Source organism: Penicillium solitum (genome assembly GCF_028829755.1).
Source record: "Penicillium solitum strain IBT 25940 chromosome Unknown utg000001l_segment0_segment0, whole genome shotgun sequence".
In the NCBI taxonomy this organism is placed as follows: domain Eukaryota; kingdom Fungi; phylum Ascomycota; class Eurotiomycetes; order Eurotiales; family Aspergillaceae; genus Penicillium; species Penicillium solitum.
In genome coordinates this window covers 4591868-4613021 of record NW_027072121.1, presented here as the reverse complement: position 1 = coordinate 4613021, position 21154 = coordinate 4591868, and the positions used below count along the sequence as shown (strand labels likewise).

At 46.4% G+C, this 21154-nt stretch overlaps 6 protein-coding genes across 6 annotated transcripts; 3 read left to right on the top strand and 3 right to left on the bottom strand.

The window, feature by feature from the left end:
• Positions 1-9002: 9002 nt before the first annotated feature.
• Positions 9003-10413, top strand: N7455_001734 (BCS1 and AAA domain-containing protein; the record flags this gene model as incomplete). Its single annotated transcript, XM_065604117.1, has 2 exons — positions 9003-9216; positions 9263-10413. 2 exons carry the CDS (start codon positions 9003-9005, stop codon positions 10411-10413), a joined length of 1365 nt encoding a protein of 454 aa, XP_065462608.1.
• Positions 10414-10707: 294 nt separating this feature from the next.
• N7455_001733 (uncharacterized protein) lies at positions 10708-12930 on the bottom strand (the record flags this gene model as incomplete). The annotated part of the gene is made up of 1 exon (XM_065604116.1): positions 10708-12930. One exon carries the CDS (start codon positions 12928-12930, stop codon positions 10708-10710), a length of 2223 nt encoding a protein of 740 aa, XP_065462607.1.
• Positions 12931-13757: 827 nt separating this feature from the next.
• On the top strand, positions 13758-14146 carry N7455_001732 (uncharacterized protein; the record flags this gene model as incomplete). Its single annotated transcript, XM_065604115.1, has 2 exons — positions 13758-13907; positions 13970-14146. 2 exons carry the CDS (start codon positions 13758-13760, stop codon positions 14144-14146), a joined length of 327 nt encoding a protein of 108 aa, XP_065462606.1.
• A 523-nt stretch (positions 14147-14669) lies between these two features.
• On the bottom strand, positions 14670-15077 carry N7455_001731 (uncharacterized protein; the record flags this gene model as incomplete). Its single annotated transcript, XM_065604114.1, has 1 exon — positions 14670-15077. The coding sequence occupies one exon, from the start codon at positions 15075-15077 to the stop codon at positions 14670-14672; it is 408 nt and encodes a 135-aa protein (XP_065462605.1).
• Positions 15078-16242: 1165 nt separating this feature from the next.
• Positions 16243-16896, top strand: N7455_001730 (uncharacterized protein; the record flags this gene model as incomplete). The annotated part of the gene is made up of 1 exon (XM_065604113.1): positions 16243-16896. One exon carries the CDS (start codon positions 16243-16245, stop codon positions 16894-16896), a length of 654 nt encoding a protein of 217 aa, XP_065462604.1.
• A 209-nt stretch (positions 16897-17105) lies between these two features.
• On the bottom strand, positions 17106-21150 carry N7455_001729 (uncharacterized protein; the record flags this gene model as incomplete). The annotated part of the gene is given in 6 exon segments (XM_065604112.1): positions 17106-17531; positions 17598-17869; positions 17973-18111; positions 18168-20298; positions 20318-20819; positions 20877-21150. The coding sequence occupies 6 exon segments, from the start codon at positions 21148-21150 to the stop codon at positions 17106-17108; spliced, it is 3744 nt and encodes a 1247-aa protein (XP_065462603.1).
• Positions 21151-21154: the final 4 nt, after the last annotated feature.

Here is a 21154-nt window from a genome sequence, read left to right as displayed (position 1 = left end):
TCGATCTCTTTATTACTTGGCACTGCCTTAAGCTTCCTAAGAAGCTCATTCAGACTTAGCTAGATCACATGCGCGATACATAGGACACGGAAGATTGAGATATCTGATGAATGCTGAGACTGAAGGTAGTCCTGGATACTCTGTATCAAAGTATTGTTATTGGTTGCGTTGTCTGTAGTCACTGATAGGACACGATCCGAGATACCATGCTCTATTAGGATCTAGGTCATAGTTTTACTGAGATTTTCACTAGTATGGGAGCCATAGAGAGGCTCAAAGCCTAGAAGAACCTCACAGTAATCCCAGTTATGATCGATAAAGTAACTAGTGATAGCCATAAAGGCCTACTAGAAAGGAGAAGTCCAGCAATCTAAGGCTATTAATAGCCGACACCCCTCTAGAAGTCTCTATAGAATCCCCTTCTAGTTATTCTGGATTGTTATATCGAGATAACGTCGAATGGTTCGTGCTGATGGAATTGTAAGTTTAGTAGATAATTGTTAAGTAACCTCTAACATGTGGTGGAATTGGGGGTATTCGATCACTCGAAAGGGCAGATATATAGTCGAAATGAATCTCAGAATAGTATCGGAGAGATAGTCTTAGGTAAATGATATACTAGTAGTACCTGGCTAGATCAAAGTACTTAATATTAGCTGCTAAATTATAAAGAACTTGACTACTATAGTAATACCAGTTAAGTGCCCTGGTTAATATACCATTCTTTTGAGAAGCTGGTCGATTCTTAGGCCACTTTTTTTTAAATATACTCCAGTTTTGAGGTGTGCTGTCATAGGCGAAGAACCAGCACGCCGGAATCTTGGATAGCCAATCGTATAGAGATATACCTTACACATAACCTTCGGCTTTCTATTTTTATCATTTACAACCTGGTAGAAGCTATCCTAGATATCCGATTTGCTTTTTGATTCCCATCGAATTGTATTCCTAACATCAGACTGAGATCCATACTTAGTTGTAAGCCACCAACTAACGAATTTATTGCGTAAGTCCTCCATATCATCACACATAGAATCAGATGGATATAAAACCTAGTGCTTTTGAAGGGGAGGTCCGACGCGAGTAAGGGATAAGGGCGTAAGGGTTAAACGAGTTGAACGAGTCGGCGATATCGATGGGACTGGTATTTGGATACCCAAAAAATCGGAGAAGTTGTTAGGGTAAATCCGATCAGAAGCTAAATCTATATCTGAATTAGTGAACGAGAACTGTGATTGAGATATTAAGAAGTTAATAATTATAATATATAGTATAGTAGGGTGCTTAAAAGAATAGAGAGGCTTATATCTGAAGTAGTAGAGGTTTTCAGGGGTAAAGTAAGCGTACTAGGATATTCTAACTTAGACTTACTTTTGATGTGGTTTACCTAAATGATTGGCTGTATTGTATATTAGTGCGGATAATTGGAGGATATCCTACGGATTTTGAGGATATCTTGAGGATATTGAGGATATCTTGCGGATATTTTGTGGATATTTTGTGGATATCCATAAGATATCCGTAAGACCTCGAAACTCGTAAAGTCCGTATTTCAAGAACTTCTATCTCGGATTTCTTAAGTTCTAGTAGTCAGAACAAATTGAAAAAATAATCAGTAGATAGCTAGGACTCTCGGCTTTTATTTAAGCCTAAGGTTGAAATAATTCATCTAATAATAAAGGTTTTGATTTTCTATGTTCTGTTTCTTACGAAGTTTATTATTATTAACAGTAGTTAAATATATATTTCTATATATAACTTACAACAAAATCGTCAATCTACGGCCATCTTTATAATAAAACGTCGGACTAAGAAAACTACGACACTACCTATAAATACTGTATAAGGAGACCTTCGATATATATCTATTTCCTAAAATTTTAAAGGGCCGACCGTTGATTAAAGGGGTTGGTTCTGTCAGGACCAAACATACGTTTATTTCAACGGTAAGGAAATATTGGTAAGCTGCATTAAGATCATGTGACAGGCTATAAGGGGGAAAGTAAGCGAGAGTTATGCTAGTGCGGATATCCAAGGATATCCGCATTGCGGATATGGATATCAACTCATATCCGCAGTGCGGATGTGGATATCAACTTATATCCAATATCCGCAAATTGCGGATATAAGGATCGATCTGATATCCATTGGAGCGGATATGCCGCAGTCTAGATTTGACCCTTAAAATAATAGTTCAACAGAAAGATATATCTACTACTATTTAGTTAAGATATATATATCTATATATTAACACTTAGTAATTCTCTAAGTGCCTGAATACTACGAAAACTTGATGAAATTGGAGTTTTTTTAGGGTAATTTTAGTAAGCTATAGTGCCTAGTATAGCTGCTTTTATCCATAACCTTGATTACCAGGTCGCCGCCGTTGAATCTTGATATCTTGATTCTTAGGGGAGTTGAACCCCTAGATTAGGCATGGTAAAACGTCGGCCCGAGGTATGGGCTTATAGACTGGAACATGCGTAAAAAACAGGCGTTAATCATCAGGTTTATGAACGCCAAGTCTGTGGTTATGCATGAAATTGGGTTTTTGGGGGGGCCCAAAGCCCAATCCCCATGGGCTTGGGGGTTGGGTTGGGCCTTAGAGAATGGGCCCAAAGCCCATGGGGGTTGGGCCTTGGGCCTGAGATCTAGGCCCATTGTTGGGCTTTGCGGAAGTCTAAGTGCAATAGAAGTGATGCTAGTTCATGCATGCGAAAGCAGGGCTAGAATGCAACGTGTTCTTGACCCCATAGGCTCAATGTACGCGAGTGATTGCGTGCATATTTTTTGCACCCATGTGCAGCTACGTGTAGCCCGGATTATGGTCGCCTCGTTGGAGCAAGTCCGATTTTACTGTGAGCTGGGATAGTTGGAGTGCAGAGTGAAGATTTATAGTACTAGTATGTACAACTCAGGAGAAACAAGTTTAAGTTCTCCGTTCTCGCCCGAAGTCTCGGAATGGAGCGGGGGTGCTGGCAAGCAAGTTGAAATAATTTTTGGTCAGTGAGCTGGGGATGCGAATGGATGATGAAATGCACGGACCTGCGCTTTAGGTGGGGAAGGGGCCCTCAGTTTACTGCTGTACTTCAACCACCACTTTGCACGCCCTCTAAACCAGCAGGCAAACTTGCAGCCGGTCATTGAATTATGAGTTGCTTGGAAATGCGAGACAGAAAGAAAACTCCCAGAGAAAAAAAAATCAATTCGTTCGTGTCTGTTTGAATTATACAATGCTTGACCCGGACTTGGATCCCGAGTAGACAACTACACGTAAATTCTCAGGCTGATGAAAATGGTTGAAAGAAACCTACACGGTTGCGCAAACAATATGATTCGGACAACTTGCTCAATCGAAGAAGAACAAGGCCCATAGTGGTGAGAACTGAGGATCAACAGCAAGCAAACTTGCGGCTGTTGATTAAACAATCGGTTGACTCAGGAAAAATGAAATAATTCTTTTCCTTTCAAACAACTGAAGTGTTTATTGAATATCATTGGGTAGATAGAAGTCTCCACTCCAAATCAGCGCATTTCCCCTAATACCTAGGCAACCCCCAAGTCTAGAGCACAAAATTAATTTCACCCAGGTTAGAGATGTCCTGTGCAAGCCCAGTGATAAGCCTATTCCTGCCATATTTTCCAGGCTTGACATACTTTGTCGATTCACAGTAACTAGTTCTCAAACCTTCACGAAGACTTCTCATTCATTTCCGTACAGGCTTTTTCATACTGTAACTCCAGAAGCCACTTTGACTACACCACGCTCGAATTACGCACACTTTAAGCTGACTACAGAAGCTATCTACTTTTCCAATTGTATCCTCAGGAGTCAGGCCTACCCTACGAGTAGTCGCAACTGACTTACATAAGAATATACCGTGAACTCTTGAGTATGGAGATTCTACTTTGGAACTACAAGTCATCGTGCTTTACGTACCATCGGAGCCTCAGTAATTTCCAATCTACTGATATAATGGCTGTCCCAATTCGCGGATGGAAATTATTGCATACAAGATGTTAATTGCAAATGTTCTGGTCTGGTGTAAGTTCCCCTTTGGTCGTACAACTTCATGTATGTTGTTTCGGTGTATTTTTATCGAGCTCCTCCAGACCCTGGTCTGTTACTAGCATTGGGGATGGATAGTAGGAATTCTTGAAAGGTCAGTTGTCATTTTATCAAAAGCATAGTTGGAGACATACTAGTTGCGAGCTAAGGAATGCCCAAAATCCCGAAGTATCCGCTGATAAGATAAATACTTGGCCGGTTTCCCGAAGGCGTATGCCCACACAGACGTCTGCATCGCACATCTTGCTATATTCGGACGCTTTTTTCATTAAGCTTGATTTGCGACGACCTCGTTTTTGGCGCATTGATTTTTTGACAGATTGAGATCGATTGGGATGGGTGGGAGGTGCGGAAGCCATGCTAAGAGATTCCTCAAAGCGCCGCTATTGGGAATGGCTGACGAGATCAGGGAACTAAATATATAGATTGAGTAGTTCTCAGGGATTCTGAAAACCTTCGAATGGCTACAGCTTTAAAGCGTTGAAAACCAGTGTCGCTCTCCAGAAACCGTGGTTTTCAGAGTTATGGCCCATGCATACCTGAAACTGTCCCTGGTGAGTTTATTGACACGGCCATATCGATGCCTGCCGCACTAAAAACCGGTTGGCTTCTCCAAAGTTCAAGGAGCTGGTCAACGATATCATAGTAACGCATCAAGCTGAGGTCTAGTTATACTAGAATTTCGTTTTGGAGCTAACCGATGTAAATGTAAACATTGGAAGAATCGGTCAACTGCGGGCGTGAACAAAACAACCATTATCTTCCTGTCAGAAAAATAAATCCTTATTTTGCTCGATGATTTCACAGCTGGCACCCCTCAAATTCAGGAAAGATTTGATGAAACTTCCGTAATCGGATTTCTGAGCCAATTCATCCGCCCTTAATATTTTACAAGCATGTTCTCACCACCCCCAGCTGTTCTTTGGTATTTCATTGAGTCTTAATTTACCATTGTTGAAAATACACAAACCCTACCTTCCATTTTATCGCTCATCAACATTGTGACTCTACGAGCATTTCTTTTTTTTTTTAGTGCATGCATTTTGTGTATAATCTCAACTCGGTTAGGAGCACCAGTCCAATCCCAGGAGCACTAGTCTGTCCCTAGGGGAAGTTTCGTAGATGAACAATCAACATTAAGAGATGCTATAGTCGACTCTAGATAAAAGACGTTGCGCGAGGAAGCAAAAGTTATATACATAGCTTCCTCACGTTCATAGGAAACCCAGTCATGTGGTCCCGTGCAGATTGTGTTTCCATCCGTCTTGTATGCTGCATGATCTAGAGAGCATATGCTACAACATGCGTTGTGTAGGTGATCTGGCAATAAGCACGTAATGCGGTGCATGTAACCCTGCAGTCTACATAGGTGTCATTTTTTACTCACGCTGCCTCAGGCTTCATGCGAGCGACTATATAACCAGAATCGAGAGTCTGCGGGATATCTTGGCAGGCCCGTTCTCTGGCGAGTGGATGGCTGAAAATTTGCCACAGTAACAAGGTGATGATGGCTGCGTAGTGATGTCAGGTATTGGCAATCGGCTGAGAACAATCTTGTAAGAACGGGGTGAAAAAATTCTCCCTGGTAGACGTGGGGTGTGGCAGGGTATTAGGGAATGCACGGACATTAAAATAAGTGGAGACAAATAAGCCAATTAAATCCAACAAACACCACCTCCCTTTTGTGCTGAGGTGGTGATCGATTAAACAAAATAGTTTCCTCGGACGAGTAAAAACGTTTTTCGAGGTCGTCGTGTGCAACGGTCATCACACGTCCAACACACCCGATTTCCACAGTAACATTTCTTGAAAGTCATCCGTTTTCTCACTCTCCTAAGACGAGAGCTCGAACACTTTGAATCGACCCCTAACGCCATCGAAAATGAGCAGCCTCTTAATTCTTCATCGCCACCGCACTTAATTGCGTTTGCATGTATTTTTTTGGTCTAAATCCAGCTAGCTGTTTTCTTCGATTAAACTGCGATATATTGAGGTAGAGAGCTACATATGTCGCTCCTAGGATCATGCTCACGGCCTCTGGGAGCTCAATGTCTCCAGGAACTGTTGTGACAGGTCGTGGAAGCGAGACGCCGGATTGTTCCTGGGCTCTCTACCTTGGATCCTGGAGCCACACCCGTTCGTTCACGGGAGCGCTGATTACTTCGGGGAGCAATTGTTTTGCTAGCCGCACTTATTGCCTGCGTTTTAGATCCCACTTAATATCTTGAAGACTCACACTCCTAGGATCACATCCGGCCCTAGGATCCATGTGAGGATCTCACGTATACGTAGATGAATAGTCAATATTAAAGAAAGCTATTGTCGACTCTAGATACAAGACGTAGCGCGAGGAAGCAAAAGAAAGGTAGCTTCCTCGCGTTCAGGGGAACCCATATACACCATGTGGGTCCCGCGCAGATCATTTCTCCATCCGTCCTTTATGCTTCATGTATATCTCTGACACTCCTAGGAGTACGCCCTCATGATCCTAGGAGCCTGCAATGCTATACCAAGTGGACGATCTCATTTCGGTGATGACGCTAGCAGTGCATGAACATTTTTAAAGATGTGATTTGAAAAGGCATTGTACTCGAGTACACGAGAAATTGTGACCGTCATTCGTTTTGACACAAGTACTAGCAGCCTGATTTGGACTAGCGGTACTCTGAATGCTGTTCAGGGTCTCGCTAGCTCTTGGCTAAACTCCTAATTTGGCAGGATACGTTGTCGCCCGAGTAACCTTCCCATATACCAGGTTAGAGGAAGTCTCCCTGCTTTAGCCCTTGTCCACCTTTCAGATTTCTACGGAAGTCATCTTGGATCATTTTGTCCCTGTAGAGTTCCCCCGCACGACCCATATGCATTCGGAAGCGTAACCACAGTTCCCAGAGAACGATAAGGTCCCGTGAACGGACGGGTGTGGCTCGAGGATCCATGTCAGAGATCGAGCATAAATAGTAGCTTGGGTGTTTGGTCGCTGACCAAACATTGTGCCTTTTTGGCCTGTTAGCCTAGTGGTAAAACCCAAGCAACCGCATCCCTGACAGAATGTTTGGTCTACAGGGTCAAGGGTTCGAACCCCAGTCAGAGCGGTCGGAGATAATCTACGATGAAACGATGATCCACTACGATAACCACGTTAACATGATAACCGTGTCTGATTGGCTGTTCTGACCCTTGGCTCACACCCCGCCATTGAGTGATTCTGGTTTGGAGGTGGGGGCTAACTATATTGCTCTCGGGACGATCGCTCTTGGGGCGGGGCTAATGTCAGAGATCGAGCATATATAGTAGCTTGTGGCCAAACATTGTGCCTTTTTGGCCTGTTAGCCTGTTAGCCTAGTGGTAAAACCCAAGCAACCGCATCCCTGACAGCTCTCCTGGGATGAGCAAGTTTCTACGTAACCATGTGGAACTCGTATATCGGTCCCACGCATTTTTCATCAATTTTGTCCACAGACTAACTATAGAACTTGCAATTCCATTCTAAAAATGTGACTGAAGTTAAAGGTGGGTTTCGCCATAAGTGCTATAAGGTTTAATCTGGGCAGCATTTTTTTAGAAGGCTATCCTATGCTAATATACCAACCACCCTTGAGAATTGTGAGGATAGCCGTGACTAATCATCTCACTAACCCCCTCCCGGGTGTTAGTGAGCCCATTCATAAACCCAAACCCATGCCTAAACCCAAAAAATCCAACTCTCAATTTTTAAACCTATTTACAACCCTATTAACGATCTCTATCTGTAAAACTAAACTCAGCTTGATCTTCAGTAACGTCTTCCGTATTACGCTCTGCAATTGTTTTCTCCTGTAGGGCTAGTTGAGCCCTATGCCAGTAATCTCTTTGCCGTGCGTCCGACCGAATCAACTTGATGTCATGTTTGTTTTCAGCCTTGCGTCTATGCTGAACTAGCATGTTCCCAGCAATTGATGACAACGGACTCTTGGTTTTTCCTTTTACCCATCTCTTTGTTTTTTGATTAGGGTTTTTGTGGCTTTGCATCTTTGTTATAGTCTTTTGTGCAAGAGACGCATTTTGGAGGGCGAGTTTCCCCCCACGAATCGCACGTTTAAGGTATTTTTGGACCTTCGCTAGGTCTGGTTCTGAATCCTCAAGTATTGTACCGAGCTTGTCTTCGAGTCTTGAAAACCGTTGATCTGTATCGGGCGGAGAATTCGTCGCTGAACTGGGGAATTCTCTTGGTGGTGAAGGTGTACCGTAGATTTGAAGCACTGGTTCATCTTCCCAGTGCGGATCTATCGTATCACAAACAATAGATCCATCCCAGGGCCAAATTCCCCGGTCGCGAAATGATGATTTAACGGTTTGGGATTTAAATGCGTTCTTCCGAACTGATTTAATCAACCGAAGGAAGTCCCGTTTATCATCCGTATTCCCACCCCATCGTACGATCTCATTATTCATAGCCCTGAAATAATGTTTAAGACTTTGAAAGGCCTTACCATCAAGGGGTTGACAAAGATGCGTTAAATGGGGTAAGAAGCAATATGGTTTGATGTTATGCTGTACGCAAAGGTAGTCGAATTCTGGGGTTGTATGAGAACCATGGTTATGTAACTCTCAACAAAATGCCATTTGTTAGATTGTCATTTTCCCATCTCAAACCACAGTGTAATAAGGGAGAATGTATATGTGCGTGTGCCTCAGAACAGAAAGCCACAAAAAAGAGCTTCGCCAGATTAGACTGCACGGGTCTTCCTCCTGCATGCAGACAAGGCCCGTTCTATCAATATTGACTAATGAGGGCGAATCAAATGATTGTCTGCTCACGAGCTCGGTTCTCGTGCGTTTCTCCAAAGAACGAGACGATCAGAAAAGAGCCAGCAGCGAATATATAAATATGAGCAGAAACAACCTCTTGTCATCTCCCAACTTCGAATCAAGTCTTTCAATTCTTTGATACACAATGGATGCAATTAACGGAGGCGGCTCTTCCCCTTTCCAGATGTCTTTGATAGATGTCATCTTTCCCGGTTTCAGTATGGTCACTGCCTCCGCACGCCAGCTGCTTGCTGGTGACCCGGACAGCTACACTCGACTTCTTTGTGCCTTTGGAATGTTTATCCTTTTCGCCCGCTATGCAGTTCGCTATGTTTGGGAGATAGTGAGAAGTTACTTCAGTCCGTATACCTCCTGTTATTGCCGGGCGAGACTGACAATTTGAAGCATCGACAATTTATCTCTCATATTACGACGAAGCATACGACATGCTTGTTGATTGGATAGCCGACCAACCATTTATCCACAATGCCCACTCATTGATTGCTCGCGTAAGATCTCCACAGCGGGCAAACAACCAATGTTCGACAAAGAAAAAGCCGTTGACCTTTTCTCCTTGGGATGGATCTTTTTTGTTTTGGTATAAAGGGCATTTTCTTGTCCTTCGCTGCGCAGTCAAAGAGCATCGAGAAGATCTCTATATCTCTTCCATTGGTCTTAATGCAAATATTTTGAAGGATCTCATCGAAGAGTGTCGCGAGAAGTATCTCAAGAATATGCAGAGAAAAGTCTCTGTCTTCGAACACCGCGAGGGAGAGTGGAAGAAAGCCAGAGTGAGACCGGTCCGACCCATCTCCACAGTCATCATGGATAAGCAGGTAAAGGACGATGTTCTAAGAGACGTGGACGACTTTCTCGACCAAGATATGCAAGACTGGTACGCAGAACGGGGCATTCCGTATGAACGAGGCTACCTTCTGTTTGGCCCCCCTGGAACTGGAAAATCCAGCTTCAGTCTATCACTCGCGGGGAAGCACGAACTGGATATTTATACGCTCCAGTTATCGAATATTTCGGATAGCAAGCTCATGAAGCTTTTTGCTGAGCTTCCGCCGCGCTGTATTGTTCTCTTAGAAGACGTGGATACCGCTGGGATGGGCCGCAGGGACAGCGTTGACGCAGACCAAGAAATCGAGTCAAAGTCAGCAGTCACCCTATCCGGCCTTTTGAATGTGCTTGACGGTGTCTCATCTCAAGAAGGCCGGATACTTATCATGACGACCAATCATATTGAACATTTGGACGAAGCACTTATTCGGCCTGGGCGCTCAGACAAGAAAGTGCATTTCAAGCTTGCCGATCAGAACATCTCGACTCAGCTCTTCCACACGGTCTTCAAGCAGTCGCCAAACCAAAAGCAACGCAATGAGGAATATGATGACAAGACGATCGAGGGGCTTGCTCGTGACTTCGCCAGCAAGATGCCGGAGCAAATATTCAGCCCGGCAGAAGTTCTATCGTTCCTTTTGGAGCGAAAGAAGTCACCTTCAGATGCTGTCTCTTGCGTGGAGAGCTGGGTGACGAAAGCAAAGTATTGAGGAGAGGGAAGAGAAGGAAGAGAAGAAGGGGCCGGGGCATCTGAAACGTGAAACCCTCAGGGAGAAGAGCGGTCGAGAAAGTCGTAGCAAGGAAAATATGTTTGACGTCGCCAATAATAAGTTTTTTTCAGAGCTTTCATCACATATATTCAGATTACCTTCCACAATGGGCGCAAATTGTTTTTATGACCAGTAACAGAACGTGCGATCATTTATCAAACCTTCATTCCGACTCATTATCGGAAGCCGAGAACATGAATCGCCTCAAATGAGTTGTAACCACAGGCCTGGGCGTCAGGTGTAAAAAGCGGTTGAGCTGGACAAGAGTTTTTGCCCAGATTTTCCCACCTTCGCGCGATGACCATGCCGTGCATTTCCAGAAGTCGGTTCAAGGGTACGAGGGCGCTTCAACCATTTCACGTCCTCCAAGTCAATAACAACCAGACGGCTACCTAGGCCATCCCACAACATATTGCGCCACTCACTGTCGCCATGGACAACTCCATGCGACCGGAGCACGATCAGAGCTTTGTCGCGCTCCTGGTGAAAGAATCTGGAATTCTCATCGTTGATGACATGCTGAAGACGTTTTCCAGACCAGCTCAGTATCATCATCTGCGCCATTAATTCGCCATGGTACCAATATGAGACTCGTGGTGTGAATGTCCCAAGACAGACGGGGATCTGATTTCCTTGCAAGCTCCTGAGGTGACGATAATTGTTTGCCTCCGCTTGAAGGCGATGCTGCTTCTCCATTGTGGTAGCTTTAATGACCACAGTGTACCCGTGTGATAGAAGGGTAGCTTTGACGAGGTTTCCTGTCCGACCACAGACGTGAAGCTGTTCAAACCCATGGTTTCGGTTTCGGGCGAGTTGACGGTGAAGCCGGCGTGTGAACTCCTGCGGTCTTATAGAGTGTCTCTGGCCGCCGTGGAGTTTCCAGTTGGGGCATTCTTTATCCAGAGGTTCTCGGTTGACGATGCCGCGGATGCAGGCAATTGTGCAGTAGGGTCGTGTAGATTGCCCATGTTTTCGAGAGGTCTGTTTGCCGGCTCGTGTGCTTTCGCTTCCCTTAGTTGATTGGCGGTTGTTGCCTCGGCCACGACTCGACCTGCTGCGAGCCGCTGCAGCGATTGATGGCGAATGCGATTCTTCATCACTGCCGCTGCCTTCGGTCGACGAATGCTTTGGAGTAGACATGTCTGGTTTGCAGCGAGCACGGGATCGTGTATTGTGCGTCTTCGGCTCTAGTTTCCAGTGCGAGGGTCGATAATTGGAGGCTCGCGGGTCTTTACGGAGAGTCTCGGGGATTTTTCTCAACACATCCAGGTATTCGACCTCCCAGGTCTTTAGCTTATCGTGTGCCGCATCATGCCACTCTTGAGACGGAGCTTCGGCGGCTAGCGCTTGAAGGGTGAATGCAAGCACCTGACCGATGGCGGTCCGGTGGAGGCGCATTTCGTCGTCCGCCTGCACGTCCTGGTTCGGGATACACATGAAATATTGAACAACTGTTGGATCATCCTCCGGGATATGGAGAAAAACAAAAGCTTCTCCCGTGCAGATGTAGCCGTATTGGACCCCACTATCGATCATATATGAGAATATCTGAGTGACCACAGCGGCGACGAGGCAGGTGGCATAAAACTCAAATGTGTCGCCCTCCTGGTCAATGACATCCCGGGCCAGATCTATATGGTGTAGACCAGCCACTAGTTCGGGAATCGTCACTTTATGTGGCGCTTTGAACTCCACTGCATGCACCGGTATTTGTCGTTCATCGGCCACAGTATGCACGCAGAATTGGTCGCCGCGTCGATTGCGTTTTCGTGAAGTGCCATCCTTCTGTCTCTGCGCCGCTCCTCCCGCTTTTCCTCTGCCTCTTCCACGCCTAGTATTCGCCGGCCTTTGGGGTGTCTGCGTATCCTGAAGACTCATTTGCCCCAGGTTGTTCTCAAGCAAATTTTCCGATGGGTTTGCGCGATCATAGAAGGTCACTCGGCCTTGGATCCCAAACTCATGGCAAAGGGCATCATCGTCTCGCAAAGTATTAATAATCTTTTCGACAAAGTTATCGACAGTGTCTCGCTCAAAATTCCGAAGCGAGGTTTCGGAATAGATCGGGTTGTTCTGGATATTCGTAGCAACGTAATCGATTTGGGTATCGGAAGGGAATAGTAGGCGCGAGGTAAAGGCAGCGGTGCGGTCGAATTTGCTCCAGACTTGCTCTTGGAGCTGGGGGAAGTCAGGCCAAGGAACTATGCGCTTGGGGTAAAGTCGGTTCACTGGGTCGGTCGCGTTGCCCTGAGTCGTGAGGGTCGCATCCGTCTCGACTCGGATCGCTTGGGACAGAGAGTCATGGCAGCGATCGAGGAGGCGGAACAGGTTGTTGGGTTGGAGTTCCCGTTCTGCCTCTTCTCGCGCCAGTCTCTCTTCTTCCTCACGGCGCTCCGCCCCTTCTCGTGCCTGTCTCTCCTTTTTAAGTTGACGTCGCAGCTCTGCGATAGTTTCTTCCATTGCTTGTTGAAACAAGTATTCAGCAGGTAATCGAAGTCTACATCATATGGGTTCGCTGTCGCGGAGTGGCCCGTCAGGGCGGAATGTTTACCAGCTTACTCACCCCCTGGAGTCTATCGTGCCTCAGGCACCAAATGCAACAAGCCGCTTTGGCCTTTTGATGCAATACTAGGGAACTGACAGTCGGTGTTGCTTAGTCACAATTATGCTGGCGTTTTGTATCCTTGTTTTCCGGAATATGCGTCGGCCCGATAGTTTCAGATTGCTAGGCCGACCGTCTCGTCAGTAAATGGATGTATTCAGTCCTACTTCAAATTCTCAGCCAGTACAGTCACCGTGGCGAGATCATTCTCTCGGTTAAATCACGCGCGAGACCACGTTTTCTGTTCTTCAGTGAAAGCCGCTGCTGCGAAGGATATACAGTATTGTATGATCTCGCTTTGAGTAATCTATTCGACCAAACTAGTAGTCAGCTAAGATTCTTCTGATATAGAGAGAAAAGAATAGCTTACCTTTCTCATTCTCTGCCTGCTCCGCGAAATACGCTTCTGTATACTCTAAGCTTTGATGATAAGACGACACGCAATCACTCGCAGACCTTCCTAAAAGCAAAGAGACCTCTCTTCCCTGTCTGAGCGCTTGAATTCCTCATCAGGAATAGGCTCTATGGCTCTATGAGCGAGACAAATTAGCTTCCTTCACCGGTCAGCAACTGTCATTTGCTGGAGAACGCCAGGACAAACGACATCTGCCATAGCGGCGTTTCGTTATCGGCTCTTTTGAGCTGCTTCGATAGTGTCGGAGCCCAAGAAGGTCGAATTCTCATCATGACGACTAATCACCCTGACAAACTTGACGCTGCTTTGACTCGCCCTAGTCGTGTGGATAAAATGTTTAACTTTGGGTATGCGGATAAAAGCAGTATTGAAGCATTTTTTGTCTCATCTACAAACCATTCATTGAACTGGAGTTCACCAGTGTGTCATACATTACGACTCGCAAATTGGAAAATCAGCTAGCTGGAGCCATGAAAACCCAGAAGATCCTGGACCTGTCCATTGATTTTGCTGAATTGGTTCCAGCTGAGCAATTCACAGCAGCTGAAATCCAGAGCTACCTCCTAGGTTTCAAGGATGAACCGGAAGTGGCTGTTAAAAGGGCGGCCGAATGGGTAAAAGATACGATGGGGGTGAAATCGTGCAGTAGTAATTCATGAGTGCGGATTTTTATAGAAATGCGACAACTGGTTGGCTGGCCCACACAGTCACCATTCCGACACAAACCCTTGCCCTTCCTAATTTCACTGTTCAGTCTTAGAAGCAAAGGGCACGGTTATCCCCAGACTCACGTTGGTATGATTATGAGAGTCAGGCCATTGACAGCGGAACATATGTAACTATGTGGATGATTGCGAGCAATTGATTTGTCTCGCCTAAATGTACGGATGTAGCTACATAGAGTCAGATCATGACAATATTGTCTAGGACCTTCCACAAATCAGTTTCCGTATTACAATAAAATTCTTCTGTCTTTCCCATGTCCTAATTTTCACTCTCAAAATTTCAGAAGAAACAAATGAATAAATGCCTTTTCAAGCCGGACTTCAAGACAAAATGCTGCGATCATGATCATGAGCTTCATTGAGGCCTCAATCTTGATAACTTCCATGATGCAAATAATCCAAATTCCTGGCCTGGTTCTTCTAAGCACGTTCGCACAGGTCTTTTACAGTAGACTACTTAAGCTTTGACCCAAACAACACTGGTGATCGTAAGGAGTTTGTCATTCGGAGTGCTGGTAGATGGAGTGCTGGTAGATGGAGTGCTGGTAGATGGAGTGCTGGTAGATGGAGTGCTGGTAGATGGAGTGCTGGTAGATGGAGTGCTGGTAGATGGAGTGCTGGTAGATGGAGTGCTGGTAGATGGAGTGCTGGTAGATGGAGTGCCGGTAGATGAGTAGGAGGGCGAATTCGTTTTGTCCTTTTTCTCAATTGTAACACACCAACTACCAGTCTTCAATCCATCATTGAGTACACATGACGCTTGGTTCCCAGTTTTATTGGTAAAGGTGACCCGTCCTGTGTGATTCACCTGGATCCAAGCAACAGGCGAGCCGTCTTCTGTACCGCATATGTTGACATTGAGCATATTCAATTCGGGACTATTGCCCTTGACGACCTCACTTAGCACTATGAATCGGAGGGGAAGAAGGTGGTTGAGGAAGAGTAGGTTCTGAATGGGGGAACTGCGGTAAATCAAAGGGAGCCATTGTCTAAAGAAAGGCAAAGGCAAAGAAAGCGATGCATTGAGGTGGGCCGAAAAGGGCTAAAGGGGATTTTGGGGGAAGTTGTCTTTTTTTCGTGATGCGCGACGTGACGCGCCGCATTTCATCCCCTCCAACCCTTTTCACTTCTACTTAACGGCTCACCATTGTTAAAGTGAGATATCCACGGTCGATATACATTTGTTCTTTCTGCTCAACTTGTTTCTAGGCATTTTTCAGCACTTTATGACTCTCTGCGCGCTCTGAACGCGTAAAATTGCCATTGCGGGGGCGGTTTTTAATGTCAACACCGCCAAATTCCAGCATCTAGTCGAGTATACCACCATACCTCACGCTTCGCTTCAGGGTATATCATGAATAAAACACATCGGAGCTTCCACCTATTCTGATTGACACACCGGACACTCGAATTTGGGTCGAAGAAGTCGGCTAGAGGGGTGAACGGCTCTCGGCAGTGAGATATGTAGCAACAAGGCCGACTGAAGAATTGAAGATTGCCTATTCTTCATGATTTCCCGATACTGGCGAGGCTCTCATATCATACAGCCTTGGGGGTGCCACACGAAGAGACAGTAACATTGACTCTTTACTCTCTACTCCGTGTTCCGTACTCCGTGGCCCTAGTTCAGATGCGAACATGCCAAGATAATGTGGGAATGATGCCACGGAACTAATGGTAATTTATGCTAGAGAAACTAGATTGACCAGGGTCCAGTACAAGTAGGGTATTGTAAGGGGGACTGAAAGTTTGATATAAACCTGCTCACAGCCCTGGGGACTATAAAGCGGTCCTTCTCTTGTAGCATGTGTAAAGTTGTTGTTATATTATGGAGTTGTGTGGGTCACAATCCAGTAATATAGATACAGGTCTAACCCTAATGCATAAGTAGTGCGTATCAGGATGACAGAACAATACCATCAAAACAGGTGCTCCAACACCTTCCAAGGTTCCAACGAGGCTGGACTTTTCTCCGTCCTCAACTCCCCTCTGAACCACCGCAACATCCAACCTTGGAAAGTCGACCCATCATGTCGCTATTTCGAAAGCCGATGAAGCAATACTCCTGGCTTCCAGACTCCATTCAGGACGTCTATGAGTGGCTCCATTACTGTGAGCCCACCTGGGGCTACACAATCTACCGGACAACCTACACTCCCCAATCCAATGCCGCTTTCCCGCGTATGGTCGACCTCACCACGAAGCACATGAAGAATGGATTCTACTGGGAATACGAATCTTCCCTTAGCTGGAGACCAAGGGCAAAGGAGTTCATCAAAACGCCCTGGGATGAAATCTGGCCCAATTACCAGCCACGAGTCATTCAAGATGCTTCCCAGTTCGACGGAGCATCGATCGACCAACTCCGCGAGCATTTCAGGGCCGACGCAATTAAGCGTGATGTGCTCGATATGTTTCCTAGCTATCGCATGTTTATTGTTATTGACGAAGAAAGTTTTCAAACGTTACAGGACGCTCCCTTTCCAGGGGACATGAACTACAAAGAGAGGAGGCGTCATTACGTGAAACTCGGCGAGGCGTTGGAGGTAGATCCACATGAGGATTTTCCAGGGCATATGAAGTGTTCCCTGCCCTCGTTGTGGGAGGTGTGGACGGATATGTATGACGGGGGTTATATGAAGGACTGTGGTGCGATGATACCCGACGATTCTGATGTTTTGTGAATTTGTCATGCCATGTGGGACTGAGTACAACAGAAAAAAGACCCAAAATTCAATAGCTGCGTATTGTCGGTTCTGCAACTGAAATGGTCTACTGAATTGAACCGCCTGGGCACTCAACGACCCTACCATTGAAGCCTTGGAACCCGATTTGAAAGTTCTCTTGTATGAACTATATACATCTATCTATCAATTCACATGGTTGCTCAGCTTCAATCCAGATCATCCATGTCAATCTTCATATCCGTCGCATCCGCCTTCATCTTATCCAGAGTCTCGATAGTAGGTGCGACATTGGATCCCGTCCTCACTGCCCACAGTCGTCTCATGTCAGCTATGCTGCTAAGGGCCCAATTGGTATTCGTTGTTCCAATATGCTGAAGCCGGTCTCGGAACCATTGATCCCACCAATCCTGGGCATAGACTGCATCATTTCCATCGGCGGTCCACTGCTGGTCTACTAGGCCCCACTCCCTGCGGATTTCATTTGAAGTGGCAACCATACGAGGACGTACTCGAGGATCATTCAGATAATTCATGACAGTGATGACGGATCTGATGCTTTGTAGGGCTTCGTTCGGATTATCGAGCTCCATTTGAGTGGTCATGTTCGCATATCTTGTGGCATCACGCCACATCTAGAAAATGAATCAGTAAAAGAAGCCCCCACGATTGAGCCAGGATACGGGGTTTCAAGGTCTTACCCGACTTTTGATCAAATTTAGGCCCTGAAGGAGAACCATGAAATTTTGTTCATTTGATCTGCTTCCAAGAGCATTCATGACTCTTACGAGCGGGGTTGACGATGCCTCCCCACCTGCCATTGGAGGTGCAACACGCAGCATGGGCGTGTTGAGGGCTTCCAGGAATGGACGAGGTAGGGCAGAGTTTCTGGGTTGTCCTCCAGTTGACAACCTTCCTGCGTAACCGTTTCTGAGGAACCCTTGAATCGTGTTCAGTTCAATGTAATGTTCCGCTGCATTTGGTCAGTCAAATCACAACAAGGCAATGAAGAAATGAGAGATGTCAAAAAGCTGGAGAGAACCCAGCCATATTCAAAGCCATAAAGGGAATATTACCTGAATAGGGTCGCCTGCCCCTCGCAGTGGTGATCCTTTGACTCCCAAGGGTTGTATCCAGACATTCAGCCTCGCCTCGATATTCATATGCATGGTTCCAAATGGGGTGGCCTACGGCCCATTCACCACTGCTTCTATACTGTGATTTCCGTGATTTAGTCAGGAGTCAAATCGAAGGGGGGTCTCTTAACATACCGAGAAAGATTCCCAGTTAAGGGAACCCCCATTGCGGAAAGGTACTCTGGAGGGCCGGGGACCCGCTCTCTTTTCCAAACTCCGTGCCTCGAGGTTGCCTCCGTCATCATCGTCGTCTGAATCCTCATCACTACAGTCTTCTTGTCCGTCTGGACAGCAGGATCGATATGCGTATTCGCAGCTGATCTCACTGTCTTCACCTCCAATCTTGTCGTCGAATATGTCCATGTTGCAGACTATCAAGGCGGAATAATCGACCATTCCATCTTCCTTCCATTCGGGGTTCTTCTTCAGCCATGACTGGATTTTATCGACCGCAAAATTCTTGTAGACAGAAGCAACGTTCTTGTCCCAAATTTCGATGGCTGCTTGGCCTGCCACAAGCGTGAAGCCGATATCGAGCATCAGACCGCGCATAGACTCATACGGCCTGGTATCAAAACGACGGTGTAAGACCGATGTGTGGTTGTATTCCCCAGAGGAGAGGCCCACAAATTCCATGCTTTCCAAATCGCGCTTGAAGTTGTAGGCATCGCTGCCGCAGTCTGGGTTTTTCATGAATGCTTTCACGTCAGACTCAAGGCGGCTTTCAGAATCAGTGTAGGATCGCTTCGTCTTCGTGACATAGTTCGCGCTACAGCACATGGACTTTCCACCGTCACCTTTGCAGCCGTCTCGGTGTTGATCCATGGCGACGCGGACCTTGTCACTGGGACAGCCGCTGTAGCAGTAATCTTTGACAACACCATCGGCAAGCGCCAAACCAATGTCGTCTCTCCATTCGCGGTCGTCCCATTTGGTCTTGTCGTCGTCATCGCAGCAGTACTTTCGCGTCTCCCAGGAAGTACCTTCATTGCCGTTCCAGGTATATTTGACGCTTTTCGCGTTGCAGTAGTTTCCACCACTGCCAGTCGTTGAGTTCAGGAAATATTCCATGTTGCTTGGGCACTCTCCGCTATCACAACCCGGCGCACTGCCAGCCCAGTCACACTGAGAGTAAAGCTTCATGCTGTTTGTGTCGGTTGTACAACATGCAGCCTGGTAGTCGTTGTCGTTGTTGCTGCAATGCTGGAAATTCGACCCAACTTCCACGTACCCTGACGGGCAGTCTGATTTGCAGTGACCGTTGTTATGCGTATACCAACCACACTTGGGCTGCTCAGAGTCGGGCGGACAGCAGAAGGTATGCTGTCCATCACCACCACATCCGGTGTTATCCCACATCCTCTCGTCCCCGCGAGCACCCTTGTCAGTGCGAGCAACAGTTGTCCATCCACTGGGACAGCTCTCAAAGCAATTGGTCCATCGACATTGGAGATGAGTCTTCTGGACTTCCATTGAGTCCTTCGTCTTGTCAAAGGCTAGTGAGGTGACTTTTCGGCCGGTCTTTTTTGCCAACGCAGTGGAAAAGTTGCCAGATGGGTGATCGTGAGAAACTGCCCAAACCATGACACCACCAAGACACTGGGATTTCGCAAAGTCGGTTTTCATCTCGAGGGTTTCCTCGTCGTCGTATGTGAGCCACTGATTGGTGTCAAACTTGAGTATCTTGACGGCAGCATCTTTGTCGAGTTTTGATGTGAGTTTTTTCTCGCTCATGATATCCTTGACTTCAGAGTTGAGTAGGATGCTAACTTCATCACTGCAGGGACCTGGGTTACCACCCGAGACGAAGGGGCATCCAGGGTCCATGCAGGCAGGGTCCGAAGCAGAGAAAACACGAGCGTAGAATGCCAATCCAAGAACCACCTTGTCGGAGGGGACGTCGTTACGCCAGATGAGGTCCATGGCATTTTTGATCTCGGTCAGATTGGTGTGCGAGTTGAGAACAGGATCAAGCCATTGGTTTCCCAAATCCCATTTTCCGTGAAGATCGTAGGACATTATGTTGAAAAAGTCGACATGTTTGTGTAAGTTTTCGAGATCAAAGTGTTGCAGATACCAGTATGAGGCAGGCAAGGTTATGCTAACCCCATCACGGCCACCTGTTCCTTTAAGAGACTTCTTGAGGTTGGCGAGGAATTTGGGGAGGTTTTTGAAGTCCTCTTCACGTCCACCGCGATCATCTGCAGTTGGATATTCCCAATCAAGATCGACGCCATCAAAGTTGTAATCAGTCATGAATGTCTGTCTTCAAAGAGGCAATGAACTTCTTCTGGTTTGCTTCTGAGCGTGCAATATCGGAGAAGACCGTTCGAGTTGGACCAGGATCATTGAAAGTCCATCCTCCAATGGCAATGAAGACTTTGAGATCAGGGTCGGCCTTCTTGAGATCGGTCAATCTCTTCATGAGCTTTTTCTCAGACTCGCTGGGAGCCAGGACCGCGAAGGATTCGGGGTCAACTGAAGCAAAAGCATAGTTGAGATGAGTGTATACTCCAACTGGGATCTGATCAGGATAGAAGACGTTGCATGGGCGATTAACGCTCCAGCCTTCGTAGTATCCAACAACTCGGTTCAAGCTGTCTTTGTTTGGGCATGAGGGACGCTTGACTTTCTTGGTGCCGCAAAAGTCCTTGGTGGTTCCACAGAAACCGAACTTGGAGCAGCAGACATTCAAGGGACATTTCTTAGACTCGGCATAATCGCCGTATTTTCCGGGATCGCACTCGGACTTTCTCTCGCAGTTCGCAACACAGTCGTCACCACAGACTAGAAATGAAGTGTTAGAGATTGAAGTTAAAAAAATTGGGCGAGATCAAATCTTACAGTCAGGTCCTAAACCGCAGAATCCAAATTTGTTGCAACATCCCTGAGCACAGGGTTTTGAAGCAGAGCACTCTGGTTCAAAATCACAGCTAGCGACACAATCGGCACCGGAGAAGTCATCGGTTATTCCGCAGTAGCCGAATTTGTTGCAGCAGCCAGTGGCACAAGGAGCGAGAGCACTGCAGCCTGCGGCTTGGGCATTCTGGCACAACAAGAAGAGACAAGTTAGGCCAAAAAGCCAGAGAAGGCTCCGATTGAAATGGAAGGCCCCCATTGTG